Below are 19,313 nucleotides of genomic sequence, written 5' to 3'. Positions count from 1 at the left end.
AATAGGCCACTGAGCTCTGGGAGTGGCTAATGTCAATCCAGAATATGCAGATGACTCGTCCTGTGATTGGATCAGCTGTGGATGAAAAAGGTTGTGAGGCTGAGGTGGGCGGGGTTAATGTGCATATGATCCGGCCTGTCTGTAAGAGGGCGGGACTTGTCAGCATCGCCTGCCTGTGATTGGGTAAGGCGCAGAGCGTCAGTGATTTAGCGGCCTGTGATTGGTCCGTTCTACGCTTTGGGCCGCGGAGCTCTAGCTGCGGTTGCTCAGTCATATCGGCGCCGGCTCCGGGTGACATGCTGGGCTCGGGAATCTCTGTGGACCGGGGGCGACTCCGTCAGTTGTTGCGGGGGAGTGTGGCCGGCCTCTGCGAGCTGAAACTACTGCGGGAGCGGCAGGAGGTGCGAGTGCGGCGGGCGCTACGGGGCGGAGAGGTAAGAAGGCGGCGAGAGCAATCCTCCCCCGTATATGTCCACAGCCCGCGTCACCCGCAACGTGACAGACTGTAACCCCAGTGTATGTGTGTATAACCCCCAACATCTCCCACCCCATTATATGTGTAAGTAACCCCCATCATCTCTCACCCCAGTATATGTGTGTGTATGTGTGTGTATATATATATTCCCCCACCCCAGTATGTGTGTATATCACCCCCATCTTCCCCCACCCTAGTATGTGTGTATATCACCCCCATCTTCCCCCACCCTAGTATGTGTGTATATCACCCCCATCTTCCCCCACCCTAGTATGTGTGTATATCACCCCCATCTTCCCCCACCCTAGTATGTGTGTATATCACCCCCATCTTCCCCCACCCTAGTATGTGTGTATATCACCCCCATCTTCCCCCACCCTAGTATGTGTGTATATCACCCCCATCTTCCCCCACCCTAGTATGTGTGTATATCACCCCCATCTTCCCCCACCCCAGTATGTGTGTGTATTACCCCATCTTCCCCCACCCCAGTATGTGTGTGTATTACCCCCATCTTCCCCCACCCCAGTATGTGTGTGTATTACCCCCATCTTCCCCCACCCCAGTATGTGTGTGTGTATTACCCCCATCTTCCCCCACCCCAGTATGTGTGTGTGTATTACCCCCATCTTCCCCCACCCCAGTATGTGTGTGTATTACCCCCATCTTCCCCCACCCCAGTATGTGTGTGTGTATTACCCCCATCTTCCCCCACCCCAGTATGTGTGTGTGTATTACCCCCATCTTCCCCCACCCCAGTATGTGTGTGTGTATTACCCCCATCTTCCCCCACCCCAGTGTGTGTGTGTGTGTATTACCCCCATCTTCCCCCACCCCAGTGTGTGTGTGTGTGTATTACCCCCATCTTCCCCCACCCCAGTGTGTGTGTGTGTATTACCCCCATCTTCCCCCACCCCAGTGTGTGTACACACACACACACACATTTTTGCCCCCTTCCTGATTTCTTATTCTTTGCATGTTTGTCACTTAAATGTTTCAGATAACAAAATGAATTTAAATATTAGACAAAGAAAACACAAGTAACCACAAAATGCAGTTTTTAAATTAAGGTCATTTTTTATTAAGGGAGGGGAAAAGAAATCCAAACCTACAGGGCCCTGTGTGAAAAAGTGATTGCCCCCCACCCCTTTTAAAACAAACCAGTTAATTTATGTCACACCTTTGGGAAGCGGAGTTCAATTTCCCAGCCACACACAGCCCTGATTACTGACACACCTGTTATCAATCAAGAAATCACTTAAATAGGACCTACCTGACAAAGTGAAGTAAACCAAAAGATCCTCAAAAGCTAGACATCATGCTGCGATCCAAAGAAATTCAGGAACAAAAGAGAAACAAAGTAATTGAGATCTATCAGTCTGGAAAAGGTTATAATGCCATTTCTAAATCTTTGGGCCTCCAGCAAAACCCAGGGAGAGCCATTATCCGCAAATGGCAAAAACATGGAACAGTGGTGAACCTTCCCAGGAGTGGCCGGCCGACCAAAATTACCCCAAGAGCGCAGCAACGACTCATCCAAGAGGTCACAAAAGATCCCACAACAACATGCAAAGAACTGCAGGCCTCACTTGCCTCAGTTAAGTTCAGTGTTCATGACTCCACCATAAGAAAGAGACTGGGCAAAAATGGCAGAGGTCCAAGACTAAAACCACTGCTGAGCACAGGGCTGTGGAGTCGGTAAGTCAAACTTCCGACTCCTCATTTTCCATGACACTGACTCCGACTCCCTCATACATGGCTCATATTTAAGTGATAAATTTACTGCAGCACAGATTCATCTCAGCTAAAAGTCCAGACCCTCAGATCAGGAATAGGACAGACATTTATAGGACATGTCATAACTTTCCCAAATTCTTCTGAAAAAATATTCCCCACAAACTGCACTGAACTACTGTACCCAATTTATTATATGTTTTAGGAGTTGGAGTCGATCCATTTTATACCGAGCCTGACGCCACCAAAATGGACACCGACTCTGATTTCACAGCCCTGGCTGAGCAAAAGGAACATAAAGGCTCTTGGAAATTCTGACAGAAAACATCTTGATGATCGCCAAGACTTTTGGGAGAATACACTGTGGACTGACGGGACAAAAGTTTAACTTTTTGGGAGGTGTATGTCCCATTACATCTGGCGTAGAAGTAACGCAGCATATCGGAAAAGGAACATCATACCAACAGTAAAATATGGTGGTGGTAGTGTGATGGTCTGTGGTTGCTTTGCTGCTTCAGGACCTGGAAGACTTGCTGTGGTAAATGGAACCATGAATTCTGCTGTCTATCAAAAAATCCTGAAGGAGAATGTCTGGCCATCTGTTCCTGACCTCAAGCTGAAGCGCACTTGGGTTATGCAGCAAGACAATGATCCAAAACACACCAGCAATTCCACCTCTGAATGGCTTAAGAAAAACAAAATTAAGACTTTGGAGTGGCCTAGTCAGAGTCCTGACCTTAATCTGATTGAGATGCTGTGGCCAGACCTTAAATAGGCGGTTCATGCTCGGAAACCCTCCAATGTGGCTAAATTACAATAATTCTGCAAAGATGAGCGGCAAAAATTCCTCCAGAGCGTTGTAAAGACTCATTGCCGGTTATCACAAATGCTTGAATGCAGTTGTTGGTGCTAAGGGCCCAACCAGTTATTAGGTTTAGGGGGCGATCACTTTCACACAGGGCACTGTAGGTTTGGATTTCTTTTTCCCTTAATAATAAAGACCTCCATTTAAAAACTGCATTTTGTGTTATCTTTGTCTAATATTTAAATGTTTCAGATCACCAAACTAGTGTGACAAACATGCAAAATAATAAGCTATCAGGAAGGGGGCAAATACTTTTTCACACCTCTATAACCCCCATCATCGCCCACCTCAGTATGTGTATAAGACGCCCGTGGTCCCTGTATGTTATGATAGTCTCCCATTACTCCCCCTTGTCCTCAGGATCTGGACCGGCAGCTGTGGGAGTTGGAGAGACAACTTGGAGAATTACGGTTAAGAGCGGAGAACGATCAGGAGAACGGTGAGCCGGCAACACGGCCGTACCGGGAGATCAACACCCAGCATCCAACTCCGAGAGGACACTGTGTATAGTGGGCAGCGCGGGCCGGGGGTGATCCTGGGCACTGTGTGCCGGGGGGACCTGTACATGCAGTGGGCGGGCAGGTGGCCCTTCTGGGTGTCAGTGCTCATATACAGATAGATACCATTATGATGCACCTGCTGCCGCTGATCTTTTGGCCGCTCGTCCTCTGTGATGTTTCTTGTTTCCTTGTGGTGCCAGAGTCTCTCCCACCCCTCATACCCTCCTCGGCTCCGGGGCCCCATTTCTGCCCGGCTCCTGTGCTGCCGTCACATGGGGCCCAAGGATTCTTGGTTCTGCCTAATAATCTGTTATGAAAGGGTTTAGTCGGCGGCGGTTGGAGGAGGTGAGATGTTGTCTTGGCGGTGCCCGACATTTGGTGACCTTTCTTGCTCTCCAATCCTGATTGCTGCAGCGGTCGGTCCCAGTGCCTTCACCGCTGTGCTCTGCAGAGGGCGCCGCTGTGGTGGGTTTGGATGGGGATTTTTTGAGATGACTGGTGGGCCGTGCTCATTCCTGCCCAGCGCACGTGTGGATCCTGATGTTTTCCTTCTCCTGCCCAGTGGACCGTGCCTGACGCCCTTCAGTAATGCCATATTGGGGCAGGGATAAAAATTAACCCTTTGGAAATCACAACTTTTTGTGTGCACTGATAAAACTGCAAGCCTGCTGTGCATCCCCTGCGCTTACTGATTCCATCCCACCAGCACTCGCCAGACCCCCTGCAACTACATCCAGGGAGCCACCTGAGCGCCCACAAAGCCCACTCAGCCCTCACGCCTTCTCCACTTGACACAGTTAGGTGCAGGATTCCCGGTGTATTTTGGGGACGCCCCTCTTCCTTGGACTGTTTGATGTCGGCTGTAGATAATGAGGTTATTTTTAGGACTGAGCTTTGTTTATAAATCCCCCCCACCCCGTGCCTCGTGCCCACCAAGTTAATACAGCTGCCTCACACCCACTCACTGCTGTCCTCCACAGATAAGTGGAGCCCCGTACATATGGGATGAGGAGTGCTTACTAGGCAATGGGGTCTGAGGGTGGGTGTATACTGGGGGGTACAGTAGTGGAGGAGGGGGGTGTATATTGGGGGGTCCAGTACTGGAGGGGGGGGGTGTATATACCGGGGGAAGGGGAGGTATTCACTAGACAGTATTTTTGGGGTCATATATATATATATATATATATATATATATATATATATATATATATATATATATATATATATATATATATATATATATATATATATATATATATATATATATATATATATATATATATATTTTTTTTTTTTTCTGCAGCGGAGTATGAAGCTGATGGTCTGGAGTCAAGCGACGTGTTCCTGGACCGGGCCCCCCGGGTAGGACAGGCCGAGGCTCGGATGCATTACGCCAGTGAGCGCCCGAAAAGCGCAGGTGAGGTCCGGCGAGTTCCCCCCTCTGCTCCTGTCGCTTCTCCTCTTCTGTGTGTAACTGCCCCGCTCTTCTTTCTGCCCTCAGGTGATCTGGTTGTGGGATCCCACCACCCTCGTTCCTCTTCTTCTCGTCTTCTGGTGCCTCGTTCCATGTCTGCCCCTTACCCTTCCCCTTCATCTCCCCCTCCCCCACCTCCTCCGCCGCCACCTCCTGCTCGCCGCGCTGAAGGTTATATCCTTTCTCTCCTTCGGCGTCAGCTCCGCGCCCCATACCTCCGTTCTGTTTCTGCCGACCGTCCTCCTGCCCCAGCCCCAGTGTGCAGAATGGCCAGCACCTCCTACACCCCAACTCACCGCGGCCCCCGCAGGAAGCACCCGCCTCTCCTAAAGGGCCACAGTGTGGAGGGGTCTCCACCAAAACCCCCAAGGAAATGCCTTTCTGCAGAGGAGCCGCCTAGGAAAAGAGGCGGGCGAAGAACGCCAAGGTCACTGTCAGAAACTAGCCTGAGGGATCCGGCTCCACGGCCAGAGGAGAGCGTGGACCTCAGGGTCCCCCCAGAAGTGTGGCAGGGATCCAGGGGGCACTTAGATGGCTGGGTCAACCCCCGCACATATAAGGAAAGCTGGGCTAATGCCAGGGCTCACACTGAGGGCTGGGCGGACCCACAGGGCTTCGTGCAGGAATGGGGGGACCCTCGAACGCATATGCAAGAAGGGAGCCGTTGTTACACCCTGGGGAGAGATGGAAGGGCCCCAACAGTGAGAATCGGACCCCCCTGCAGAAAGTGGAGGTCGACAGCAGAGATTAGTGCTGGGGTCCCAGAGGGGGAAGCAAGGGTAGACTCGGAAGGAGAGGAGGAGGAAGAGGAAGAAGGGGGCTTGGTATGGCCAATGCAGCTTCCTCCCCGGGATGCTGAAGGGCGCCCCCAAATGTTTAAGGTAAAAGCTTCTCAGGCTCTTAAGAAAAAGATCATGCGGTTCCACACGGGGTCACTCAAGGTCATGACCACCGTGTGACCAGACCCCAATCCACACTGTGGACCCTGTCCAACACAATGATGGTGGAGCCCCCCTTCCCTGCTCATCCTGCCACTGTTCCCATCAAACAACACTAGTCAGCAGTGGCTGATAACGGGGAGCAATAGATTGTACTCGCTTGTCCTACAGTTGCCTCTCCCCAGTATTGGTTGATATCAGAGAGTAATAGATTGTAGTCTCCTGTCCTACAGTCACCTCCCCCAGTAATGGCTGATAACAGGGAGTAATAGAGGACATTCTCTTGCATTGTACACGAAGAGACCTCCAGACTGCGGCTGTCGCGCTTCTTTAATGTGACTGCTTTCTGGACTGTGACTCCCACGATGCATCATGGCGGTCTCCTGGTAGTTTGTGAACTACAACTCCCATGATGCATTTTTGTCTGTGAGGTTGCATGAGTGTTTAACCCTTTCTCTGTCTGTGGATCTCTCATGAAGGTTCCTGTCACAGACTCCACTAGAACCCCCATCAGTACAATCTCCCCGGTGTTCTGTACAGTTTTGTGTATAGTGACCCGGCCGCTGTGTACAGATGTGTATAGAGAAGGCGGCGCGGATCGAGTATTGATTGTATATATGACCCGGCCGTGTACAGGAGGCGCCGCTGCCGCAAACAGCTGTAAATATCCGCCATTGTTTTCTATTGGATCCTGTAAATAAAGTGTTTCTTGTCACTTTGTGTCATCACTTGCGTATTTCCTCAGTTATTCTGAGGGGTGGTGTGTCCTGGGGGCAGTGGCACGTCAGTACAGTGTGCTCCCCCCAAAAAATGGCAAACTGTGTGTAGGGTTTATATTCATGTAGCAGGAGGCTCAGGATGAGCACACGCCCAGATTAGGGTGTTCTGGTTCCCTACTGGCTGCATTGTTCTCAATTCACTGTCCCAGAGACGCTGCGATTCTGCTTGGATCGGCCGTCATGGCGGCCTCAGCGGTCGCTCTGCCTTGCGGTGAATGTTTCGGCGAACGCGGTTCCGTTTTGTACACAACAGTGCAGTCCCCCATCACCGCAGGATCCGCGTCCACATCTGCCCCTCACACACAAAGTGCCGTCTGTCTCATCTCCGAGTCGTCATGGAAACTGAACAAAAACCTCCAGTCCAAATATAACACAGAACGTGATTCATGCAGAGCCGCGCGGTACACGGGGAGGTGGGGGGTTGTAATCCACAGGCTGGAGACGGCTGCCTTCCCAGGGAACGTACAACCTCCTATAATGTGCACCCCCCCCACATCGTGTCACACTGATTATTACACCCGCCCGGCGCCCCCTATAGGACGTGTCACTGCAAGGTGGATGGTCGCCGAGCAAAGGCGCGAGAAATAATTCCATAGATACACGCGCACACACACACACGCCATAGTGCAGATGTAAAGAGTCCGGGATGTGGCGGCAGATTGTGGTTAATGGTGTCAAAAATTGACTGCCCCCCCCCCCCCAAAAAAAAAATAAAATAAAATCTGAACTCCACAGGTTTCGATGAAACTGTATTCGGAAGTCCTTTTTTTTTTTTTTTTGCCCCTTTCCATTCATTGAAGAGGTGCTCGAGGTCTGAATGTTGCAAAAATTCAAAGCTCATTTTTTCCATTTTTTTGCACTTTTGCACCTTTTTAGACTAAAGGCTCGTACAATATATGTCGTACATTAGTTCTCTTCATCTGCAGAAAAAATGAGATTTTGAACTCCACATGATCACTGGGCTACAATTCCATATTAAATTCACAAATGATGAATTATTCAAAAATCATCAAAAGAAAAGATAACTGATGAAGTCAAGACAAGGTAACTTTGGGGGGAAAAAAAGATGCAAATGAAAAAGTTGCTATTGGAGAGAACTGGGTAGAGGAGCGGGCAGGGAGGGCCTCGCCAGCGGAGGAAGAAATCCGAAATGTCACTAGACGGCAACTCAGTGATCCCTAGGAGGAGGAAAACATTATCTGCGAGTAGATGTTATATGGAAGGAGGAGGTGAAGACGTTATGGGGAGGAGAAGTTATCCAGGAGGAAGGAAGAAGACTTCATTAGAGGAGGAGATGATGTTACTGGAAGGAGACGTTACCAGGGACGAAAGGATGAGATGATGCCCGGACCGATGTGAAGGAGGCATTATCTGATTTCTAATCTGTTGGCTGGACCGTACACGACACTTGATCCCTTTTGTGTTTCCTCGTAGATTGTAAGCTCTTGTGATCAGGACCCTCGCTCCTCTTGTAATTATACAATTAGACTATGTTCACACATGTTTTTTTCAGCGTTTTTTGCTGCAGATTTTTATGCAAATTTTCTGCTGCCTTTTGCAGTACCAGCAAAGTCTGAGAAACCAGAATCTTCTGTTCACACATCATGGTTTTTTTTTTGTTATTGGGTACTTTGTGCTTTGCAGCCTTTTTTTTTTGGAAAATAGAGCATGTCACTTTTTTCAGTGTTTTTTCACCCATTCAGGAAGTAATGGGTGGTGAAAAAAACGCTGAAAAAATTCACCAAAAACGCAGGTAGCTTTTTTCAGCGTTTTTGATGGCAAAATATAATGGAGTTCTTTTTTTTCACAGAACTTTATGTACATGCATAAATAGAGACACAAGGACAGTGGAAAAAACGTAACAAAAAACGCAGCAAAACCTGCGTTTTTGACTTCGCTTCTTTCCTGCCCGAGATCAGGATTTGCTGCAGATTTGTGACGCCAGAAAAACCATGATGTGTGAACCTAGCCTTACATGTTCCTCTGCAATGTCTGATATTGTATGTCCGTGTCTCCTGATTTGTAAAGTGTTGCAGAATATGTTGGGCCATATAAATAAAATTATTATTCCAAGCGCAGCACATCCCCTGTCCATGACGGTGTGCAGTATTGTAGTCCAGCACTGAGCTGCCCTACCAGGCAATGCCATGTAGAAGGGTGGCGCTGTTTTGGGAAGACTGCAGCCATGTTTTGCTAAAAATGGACTATCGTTATAAATTATATTTCTCTCTTACACTAAGGTCAGATATACACGCTGAGTATTTGTAAGCCAAAGCCAGGAGTGGAACCGCCAGACGAAAAGTATAAGGCCACGTTCACATGTTCAGTATTTGGTCAGTATTTTACATCAGTATTCGTAAGCTAAAACCAGGTGAGGAACAATCAGAGGAAAAGTATAAAAGAAACAAGTCACCAATTCTGCATTTATCATCCACTTCTGGTTTTGGCTTTCAAATACTGAATGTGTGAACGTGGCCTAATTCTTCATCCTCTGAGGTTAGAAGGGAAAATGCTCCAATTAAAGTGTAGACATCAGAACACAATTTATGGGGGTATTACTGCCTTGATGGAAGGGTCCGGTGATTGGTTTGGGGTCTGCCTGATTTATATTTATCGGTATAGATTTGACTTTAGTTTTCCTGGCAGGGTTGTTGGGAGGAAGGTTAAACCTTTCTAGTCTTCATCAGTTCAGGGGAAGGTTACATTTCATAGTATTTGTAGGGTCTCGCTCTTTTTGGGAAGTTCCTTTGAGAGGCACCGCTGAGATCTCCGTGATACCCAATAATAGCGAACAGCCTACTAATTCCTAAGGGCCGAGTCCCGACACCTTATGGGACAGCGAGAGGCAGCGGATTATCCCGTGATCAGTGCAGGGAGATGGCGGAAGAGTCCAGGATCTGCCCGCTGGACACCGTGTGATTCTGATGACCTGCAAAATCCCACAGACCTGCAAACAAGACCCCAATCTGCGGGGCAGGAGCATGGGGGGGCACAAGCGCAGGGGCCAGGACTGGTTATTGCTTCATTGGGGATTTCTACATTGAAAAACAAAAAAAAAAGGAAAGATAATTCTTAGCTGACACCAGCAGCCCCATGCTGACCCGTACTGTGTCGTGTAACACACTTTATCCATGGTTGATGCTGCCTATACCCACCATTATGACTCCTGGCCCCCAGGTTATACCCCTTCTGCAATTATATGGTTAATGCCCTGTATGGATGGCAACATGGTCAAAATAAGATGGCTCCTTTGGGTACTATAGAAGTTCCGCCTTGTGCACTTATCTGCTGTAGTTCACACACGGAGATAAATATTGCTGAATTTAGTTGTATAAAAAGTGAGAACTACAAAAGAAGAGTTACATAATGAAGCTGCCCCAAAAATATTCCCCACTAACCCCCGTAACTACAGAGGGGAAAACCTGGACAAACTAGGCCTCAATTAGCAAAACTGTCTTAGTTACCCATAGCAACCAACCAGAGTGCAGCTTTCATTTTCCCGGAGCAGGTTTAGAAATGAAAGCTGCACTGTGATTGGTTGCTATGGGTAACAAAGAGGTTAGAGAAATCAGGCCTAATAAATATGTGATGCCATTGTGTGATCTGTGGCTGTCTCCCGCCACCTTATACACTCCTATAATGAGATTCTATAAGATGTAGGATCCTACGAGGCGATATATAAATATAATGAGCTGTGTACAACCCCCCCCACTCCTCCGAGAGGAACAATGAGGTGACATCTGTTCTGTCTCCACCCCATCTCCGGGGACCATCAATCAGTAGAAGGCGTCCCGGCCACCTGCCAGTACCTGGAGGAGACGCCCGTAGCCTGCACCGTCGTTCTGCCTACTCTGCACGGGATACAGGTGGGTACAGGGGCTGCGGGGGGCTGCATCGTGGGGATACTTGAGTGGGAACTGAGGTGAGAAAATATTGGGCCCCTGAGGCTGGGGGTCATCTACGATCAGTATTTAGGGGCCACAATTAAATTCAACGTTGAGAAACTTCGCAATCCCAGATATCATACCACCACTGATATATTCCCGGGGAAATTATTATTATTATAGTGCCATTTATTCCATTACTCTTTACATGCAGTGACAAACAAACTGCTGCTCTATTGTCCTCAGTTATCAGCCCTGGTGTAAAGGTCTGCAGCTCCAGGCGAGCAATGCTCTGCAAAAACCTGTGCTTTAATGGGAGAGATTTACTAAGCTAAATGCACCAGAATTCTGGTTTATTTTGCACCAGAAAAGCTGTCTCCTAAATTTACGATGTTTTAGATATTTCTGCACCTCACCCCCTTCAACCTTCATAACCTATATATCCATCGTGCATTTAGCAGGGTCAGAAGCTGAGTTATATAGCCGATATCTGCCTCTAACAGCAGTGATCGGAGCAAGCTCTGATCGCTGCTGTTTTATCCTTTAAATGTCGCTGTCAATCACTGGCAGCACCATCCTGGTGATGTGTTTCCATACGGGTGACTATGGCCCCTGACCCTCCACCATGTGTTCGCGAGGTATTGATATGGTGGCAGCCTGGAGCTTGCTGAAGGCCCCCGTCGCTGCCATCTTGGTTCCCTTGTGACCCCCAGATTGTCTTTGCTTCATAGGAGACCATGAGATGTCCTATACGTTGTGGTATTGCAGCATATTGAACACGCGTTTAAACAATCGTAGATATAAGTCTTCTCAGATTAATAAATAAAGTCAAATGTAAAAATTAAAAAAAATAAAATTGAACAATATAAATGTGAAGCTCAAAAGACTATGATGTAATTGCATTTTTTTTTACTATTTCACCCCCCTTGATTTGTGTTCCACATTGTCAGTACATTATATGGCAAACTGAATTGTGTCATTCAAAACTACATCTCGCCCCTCAAACAGCGAGGCTTTACATGGCTTTGTTAACAGAAAAATAAGAAATTATGGCAAAATAAAACACAAAAATGTGCTGTGCCCTTTAAGGCTGAGATTACACGGCGACAGTGGCCACAAAAGCCGTCTCGTAACAGATTCGCTCTGTGCTGCTGCTTCATCGCAGCGCTACAGTGCGGCACGTGTCGGCTCTCTCAGCCAAAGTCACTGTGTAGCCCCAGCCTAAGGTTAAGTGCACACAGTGCGTTTTTGTTGCGTTTTTTTTCCACGTGAAAATGGGCCAAAAACGCATTGCATATCTTATCCCATGACTTCCTATGAGATTTTGCAAGTTCTGTGCACATGATCAGGAATGTTCCTGACCGGATTTCATGTGCGGGAAAAAAACGCAGCATGTCCATTCTTTGTGCGTTTCCACATGCGTTTTTGCCTATACAATGCATTGGAAAAAACGCATGGCAAATCCGCAGGCAAAAACATACAAAAAAACGCATCAATAATGCATGTTGAGCTATGTGCCCACGATGCAGAAATGAAGCGGAAAATTTCTGCTTCATTTCTGCATGTCCTTGCCTGGAAAAACACGTGCGGAATTTCACACGCGTTTTTCACGCGTTTTTGAAACGTTTTGGACATGCGGAATTGCCTTGCGTTTTTCTAATGCATTGAGAAGGCAATTCTGCATGCGTAAACGCACAAATAATGGACATGCTGCGGATATTTCCGCACATCAAAAACGCTGCGGAAAATTCCGCCGCATGGGCATTGAACTTGCGGAATGTCATTGGGGACGATGGGGGACGGATTACCAAGCGTTTTACAAGCGTTTACACTGCGCAAATTCCGCAGCAAAAACGCTTGAAAAACGCATCGTGGGCACGCACCCTAAATGCTGTGGATTTTCCGCAGCGTTTTTGCTGCCAAGAGGTGCAGAAACGCTGCAGAAATTTCTGCAAGCAATTTCAGAACGTGCGCACAGAGCCTAATGTAGTTACAGTATCCATAGGATAGGTGATAAACTTCCCAATTGCTGGGGTCCGACTGCTGGGACCCCCACTGATATGTAAACTGTCTGCTCTCCCTGCTTGCACACCCTATTTTTCTTGCTGATGGGTTTGGTCTTGTACCCTACTGTTTAATTGCTGCAGTGATTGTCTGTCTACTCTCTGGGGTGATCTGCTGCCTGCAGGTACACCGCACACCTGCTGCTGCCATATCCCATACACACAGTCGTGCCAAAAGCAACTGATCTCGCAACATATAATCCACCTGCCCCCTGGATAAGGGTGCACTGGTCGTGTCGGTAATCTGTGACCGCTGGACGGGAGCTCTGAGAACCGTCTCTTATCTGCCAGAATCTCTAGCCGGCCTGGTGCAATGTCATCCTTGTGGCATGATACACATGTGACCGCGACAAGCCGCGGGCTCCCGTCCGGCAGCCACTGATTACTGACGTGGACCAAAGTCCTGCAAATTGATTCACAACAAGGACACTGGAGGACAATGCTTAGCTTAGTGCAGCCTGCAGGACTGACCAGCAGAAGCACGTGGGGTGTAAGATTCATCTGTCACCAGTAAAGCACAGAGGATCAGCCCCGGGACCGCTCATCCAGGGTGTCCCCCCCCCCCCCTGGACTGCTCCTCCAGGGTGTGTGCCCCCCGCCAAGACTGCTCCTCCAGGGTGTGTGTGTGTGTCCCCACGACTGCTCCTACACGGTGTCAGTACCTCCCTAGGACTGCTCTTCCAGGGTACGTGCCCCCTGCCAAGACTGCTCCTCCAGGGTGTGTGTGTGCCCCCCCCAGTACTGCTCCTCCAGGCTGTGTGCCCCACCTGGGACTGCTCCTTCAGGGTGTGTACCTCCCCCAGGACTGCTCCTCCAGAGTGTGTGCCCCCCGCCAAGACTGCTCCTCCAGGGTGTGTGTGTGTGTCCACGACTGCTCCTCCAGGGTGTGTCCCACCCCCCAGGACTGCTCCTCCAGGGCGTGTCACCCCCCCGCCAAGACTGCTCCTCCAGGGTGTGTGTGTGTGTGTCCCCCCCGGGACTGCTCCTCCAGGGTGTGTCCCCCCCGCCAAGACTGCGCCTCCAGGGTGTGTGTGTCCCCCCCCAGGACTGCTCCTCCAGGGTGTGTGTGTGTGTGTGTGTGTCCCCAGGACTGCTCCTCCAGGGTGTGTGTCCCCCCCCAGGACTGCTCTTCCAGGGTGTGTGTGTGTTCCCCCCCAGGACTGCTCCTCCAGGGTGTGTGCCCCCCCAGGACTGCTCCTCCAGGGTGTGTGCCCCCCCAGGACTGCTCCTCCAGGGTGTGTGCCCCCCCCAGGAGTGCTCCTCCAGGGTGTGTGCCCCCCCCAGGAGTGCTCCTCCAGGGTGTGTGCCCCCCCCAGGAGTGCTCCTCCAGGGTGTGTGCCACCCCCAGGAGTGCTCCTCCAGGGTGTGTGCCACCCCCAGGAGTGCTCCTCCAGGGTGTGTGCCCCCCCCAGGAGTGCTCCTCCAGGGTGTGTGCCCCCCCCAGGAGTGCTCCTCCAGGGTGTGTGCCCCCCCCAGGAGTGCTCCTCCAGGGTGTGTGCCCCCCCCAGGAGTGCTCCTCCAGGGTGTGTGCCCCCCCCAGGAGTGCTCCTCCAGGGTGTGTGCCCCCCCCAGGTGTGCTCCTCCAGGGTGTGTGCCCCCCCCAGGAGTGCTCCTCCAGGGTATGTGCCCCCCCCCAGGAGTGCTCCTCCAGGGTATGTGCCCCCCCAGGAGTGCTCCTCCAGGGTATGTGCCCCCCCCAGGAGTGCTCCTCCAGGGTGTGTGCCCCCCCCAGGAGTGCCCCCCCGCCAGGACTGCTGTTCTAGGGTGTGTGCCCCCCCTCCCAGGAGCATGCCCTTCGCCCCCAGGATTGCTTCTCCAGGGTGTGTGCCCTTCCCCCCGGGACTGCTCCTCCAGTGTATGTGCCCCCCGGGACTGCTTATCCAGGGTGTGTGCTCCCCCCGGGACTGCTCCTCCAAGGTGTGTGCCCCCCTCGCCCGGCACTACTCATCCAGGGTGTCTGCCCCCCCCTAGGACTGCACCTCCAGGGTGTGTCGTGTCCCCCTTACCTCCCAGGGACCGCTCTTCCAGGGTGTGTCCTCTCCCCCTTCCTCAGGACCACTTCTCTGTGGTATCGCCCCCCTCCTCCCAGGACCTCCCATGCAGAGCTTCTTGGCTTGAGATTTTCATGGCTGCACACCAATATGAAGTTAGCCCAATAACAGTCATAGTTTTGGGGGTTAATATATTTTTGGCTATTTAAGGAACAGGTCCAATCTCTCTATTATATTATAATAATATTCTGCTGTCACTTTATTACAGAATGTCGAACAATTTAGCCAAAATTGTTGAGGCCCGAAAAGACGTGGAGCAGCTAAAGATGGAGGTGAACATAGACCGGATGAAGGTGAGGCGTGTCTGTGCTAACCAACAGGATTGGTCGTAACACACAGCCCCGCCCCCTGGTGATGACATCACTGATATAATGACGTGATCCGACACAAGACCACACCCCTTATATTACAGCACCAGCTCCTCATCTATTACTGCTGACAACAGTCTGTATACATGTGTGAGGTTGTCAGCCCCGCCCCCTGGTGATGACATCACTGAGAGCTTGTCAGCCCTGCCCCCTGGTGATGACATCACTGAGAGCTTGTCAGCCCCGCCCCCTGGTGATGACATCACTGAGATCTTGTCAGCCCTGCCCCCTGGTGATGACATCACTGAGAGCTTGTCAGCCCCGCCCCCTGGTGATGACATCACTGAGAGGTTGTCAGCCCCCGCCCCCTGGTGATGATATCACTGATGTAACATAACTCTGTGCTGTATTGCTATCTGACATTGTGCTGTTGTCTCGCAGGTGTCAGTGGTGGTGTCGGAGATTCTCTCGTTCTGTCAGTCTCACTTTGTGTCGGACCCGCTGGTCTCTCCGGTTCCGTCTGCTGAGAATCCTTTCCGTGACAAGAGACTCGTCTGCGTTGTGCTGTGAGTTGTCAGGATCAGGACGAGTTGTCAGTGCTCCATATATAATCCTGTGTACAATCCTGATCTCATTAAAGCTGTGGTGGTCCCTCCGCTGCGTCAGTGTCTGTGATTATTTACCATTGTGGCTACAGAGCCAGGGATCAATCACTGATCACTCCCATCAGGTGTACTACAATGCCCAGCAGAGACCGTATAGTGTGGGCGGAGTGTGGTCACTATATGAGGGATGGTCTTAGGTGTTGTGGCCTGGATCTCCCTATAGATGGTGATGTAGCAGGAGGTCAGGTATTCTCAGGTGCAACCCCCCCCCCAAATCCCTTGCTTCATACTTTTAACTGTTTCGGCATCCCGGATGCCGATACAGTTGAAAACAATGATGGGAGAGGGAGCGTCCACTGACTCCCTCTCCCATCATTCCCCCTCTGCGTCTGACCTCTGTGCTGAGCGGTGCGAAGCATCAGAGGACCGGAGACTGTAGAGACCGGAGCAGTGGGGGAACGGGGAGAGGTGAGTCTTTATTTTTTTTTATGTATGGAGCAGTATATAGGGCCCATAATACTATATGGAGGACTATATAGGAGGAAAATGACTCTGTAAGGGCTGCAAAGTTGTGAGATATGCTTTTCTGTGACCTCACAAAATTTTAAGGTTTTTCTTTTGTTGATGGGGGAGGGGGGCGGCGTCAAATAGAACTTCTGCTATGGGGTCCCATAGACAGCTGTGAGCTGATATTATCCAGCTGGGAAGGGTCCTGGTTATTGTGCCCTTCCCAGCCTAAAAATACCAACCCACTGCCGCACCATAAGTCGCCATCAAGTGAGGGGTTGTGAAATTATATATGTGCAGAACATTATCTATCTATCTATTATCTATCTATTATCTATCATCTATCTATCATCTACAGTTAGGTTCATATATATTTGGAGAGAGACATTTTTCTAATTTTGGTTCTAGACATTACCACAATGAATTTTAAACAGAACAATTCAGATGCAGTTGAAGTTCAGACTTTCAGCTTTCATTTGAGGGTATCCACATTAAAATTGGATGAAGGGTTTAGGAGTTTCAGCTCCTTAACATGTGCCACCCTGTTTTTAAAGGGACCAAAAGTAATGGGACAATTGACTCCAAGGCTATTTCATGGACAGGTGTGGACAATCCCTGCGTTATGTCATTCTCAATTAAGCAGATAAAGGCCTGGAGTTAATTTGAGGTGTGGTGCTTGCATTTAGAAGGTTTTGCTGTGAAGTAAACATGCGGTCAAAGGAGCTCTCCATGCAGGTGAAACAAGCCATCCTTAAGCTGCAAAAACAGAAAAAACCCATCCGAGAAATTGCTACAATATTAGGAGTGGCAAAATCTACAGTTTGGTTCATCCTGAGAAAGAAAGAAAGCACTGGTGAACTCATCAATGCAAAAAGACCTGGGCGCCCACGGAAGACAACAGTGGTGGATGATCACAGAATAATCTCCATGGTGAAGAGAAACCCCTTCACAACAGCCAACCAAGTGACCACCACTCTCCAGGAGGTAGGCGTATCAATATCCAAATCTACCATAAAGAGAAGACTGCATGAAAGTAACTACAGAGGGTTCACTGCACGGTGCAAGCCACTCATAAGCATCAAGAAGAAAAAGGCTAGACTGGACTTTGCTAAAAAACAACTAAAAATGCCAGCACAGTTCTGGAAGAACATTCTTTGGACAGATGAAACCAAGATCAACCTCTACCAGAATGATGGAAAGAGAAAAGTATGGCGAAGGCGTGGTACAGCTCATGATCCAAAGCATACCACATCATCTGTAAAACACGGCGGAGGCAGTGTGATGGCTTGGGCATGCATGGCTGCCAGTGGCACTGGGTCACTAGTGTTTACTGATGATGTGACACAGGACAGAAGCAGCCGAATGAATTCTGATGTCTTCAGAGCCATACTGTGTGCTCAGATCCAGCCAAATGCAGCCAAACTGATTGGTCGTCGTTTCATACTACAGATGGACAATGACCCAAAACATAAAGCCAAAGCAACCCAGGAGTTTATTAAAGCAAAGAAGTGGAATATTCTTGAATGGCCAAGTCACTCACCTGATCTCAACCCAATTGAGCAGCATTTCACTTGTTAAAGACTAAACTTCAGACAGAAAGGCCCACAAACAAACTGCAACAGAAAACCACCGCAGTGAAGGCCTGGCAGAGCATCAAAAAGGAGAAAACACAGCGTCTGGTGATGTCCATGAGCTCAAGACTTCAGGCAGTCATTGCCAACAAAGGGTTTTCAACCCAGTACTAGAAATGAGAATTTATTTACAATTATTTAATCTGTCCAATTACTTTTGGTCCCTTTAAAAACAGGGTGGCACATGTTAAGGAGCTGAAACTCCTAAACCCTTCATCCAATTTTAATGTGGATACCCTCAAATGAAAGCTGAAAGTCTGAACTTCAACTGCATCTGAATTGTTTTGTTTAAAATTCATTGTGGTAATGTCTAGAACCAAAATTATAAAAATGTTGTCTCTGTCCAAATATACAGTACAGACCAAAAGTTTGGACACACCTTCTCATTTAAAGATTTTTCTGTATTTTCATGACTTTGAAAATTGTACATTCACACTGAAGGCATCAAAACTATGAATTAACACATGTGGAATTATATACTTAACAAAAAAGTGTGAAACAACTGAAAATATGTCTTATATTCTAGGTTCTTCACAGTAGCCACCTTTTGCTTTGATGACTGCTTTGCACACTCTTGGCATTCTCTTGATGAGCTTCAAGAGGTAGTCACCGGAAATGGTTTTCACTTCACAGGTGTGCCCTGTCAGGTTTAATAAGTGGGATTTCTTGCCTTATAAATGGGGTTGGGACCATCAGTTGTGTTGTGCAGATACACAGCTGATAGTCCTACTGAATAGACTGTTAGAATTTGTATTATGGCAAGAAAAAAGCAGCTAAGTAAAGAAAAATGACTGGCCATCATTACTTTAAGAAATGAAGGTCAGTCAGTCCGAAAAATTGGGCAAACTTTGAAAGTGTCCCCAAGTGCAGTTGCAAAAACCATCAAGCGCTACAGAGAAACTGGCTCACATGAGGACCGCCCCAGGAAAGGAAGACCAAGAGTCACCTCTGCTTCTGAGGATAAGTTTATCAGAGTCACCAGCCTCAGAAATCGCAGGTTAACAGCAGCTCAGATTAGAGACCAGGTCAATGCCACACAGAGTTCTAGCAGCAGACACATCTCTACAACAACTGTTAAGAGGAGACTTTGTGCAGCAGGCCTTCATGGTAAAATAGCTGCTAGGAAACCACTGCTAAGGACAGGCAACAAGCAGAAGAGACTTGTTTGGGCTAAAGAACACAAGGAATGGACATTAGACCAGTGGAAATCTGTGCTTTGGTCTGATGAGTCCAAATTTGAGATCTTTGGTTCCAACCACCGTGTCTTTGTGCGACGCAGAAAAGGTGAACGGATTGACTCTACATGCCTGGTTCCCACCGTGAAGCATGGAGGAGGAGGTGTGATGGTGTGGGGGTGCTTTGCTGGTGACACTGTTGGGGATTTATTCAAAATTGAAGGCATACTGAACCAGCATGGCGACCACAGCATCTTGCAGCGGCATGCTATTCCATCCGGTTTGCGTTTAGTTGGACCATCATTTATTTTTCAACAGGACAGT

The 19,313-nt window shown here is 49.0% G+C and overlaps 1 protein-coding gene across 4 annotated transcripts; it reads left to right on the top strand.

The window, feature by feature from the left end:
- The first annotated feature begins 191 nt into the window (after positions 1-191).
- On the top strand, positions 192-15,726 carry GNG8 (G protein subunit gamma 8). 4 transcript variants are annotated; one of them, XM_073642119.1, is made up of 4 exons: positions 192-434; positions 3,435-3,513; positions 4,878-4,991; positions 5,076-6,701. In XM_073642119.1, exons 1-4 carry the CDS (start codon positions 297-299, stop codon positions 6,005-6,007), a joined length of 1,263 nt encoding a protein of 420 aa, XP_073498220.1. In that variant the 5' UTR covers positions 192-296; the 3' UTR covers positions 6,008-6,701. The 4 variants fall into 4 exon arrangements, with proteins under 4 accessions (XP_073498220.1, XP_073498221.1, XP_073498223.1 ...); XM_073642120.1 differs by lacking the exon at positions 5,076-6,701 and adding an exon at positions 14,972-15,056 and having other exon boundaries at positions 194-434; XM_073642122.1 differs by lacking the exons at positions 192-434; positions 3,435-3,513; positions 5,076-6,701 and adding exons at positions 3,862-3,919; positions 14,972-15,056; positions 15,513-15,726.
- Positions 15,727-19,313: the final 3,587 nt, after the last annotated feature.

This window comes from Phyllobates terribilis, unplaced genomic scaffold (genome assembly GCF_046119375.1).
Source record: "Phyllobates terribilis strain yellow unplaced genomic scaffold, ASM4611937v1 Scaffold_7__3_contigs__length_470593459, whole genome shotgun sequence".
Lineage (NCBI taxonomy): Eukaryota > Metazoa > Chordata > Amphibia > Anura > Dendrobatidae > Phyllobates > Phyllobates terribilis.
This window is presented reverse-complemented; position numbering and strand designations above follow the sequence as displayed.

Coding starts and splice junctions, on each gene's coding strand:
- GNG8 (XM_073642119.1), top strand. CDS start 297: ATGCTGGGCTCGGGAATCTCTGTGGACCGGGGGCGACTCCGTCAGTTG. Junction 435..3,434: donor GGGCGCTACGGGGCGGAGAG/GTAAGAAGGCGG, acceptor CCTTGTCCTCAG/GATCTGGACCGGCAGCTGTG. Junction 4,992..5,075: donor TGAGCGCCCGAAAAGCGCAG/GTGAGGTCCGGC, acceptor TTCTGCCCTCAG/GTGATCTGGTTGTGGGATCC.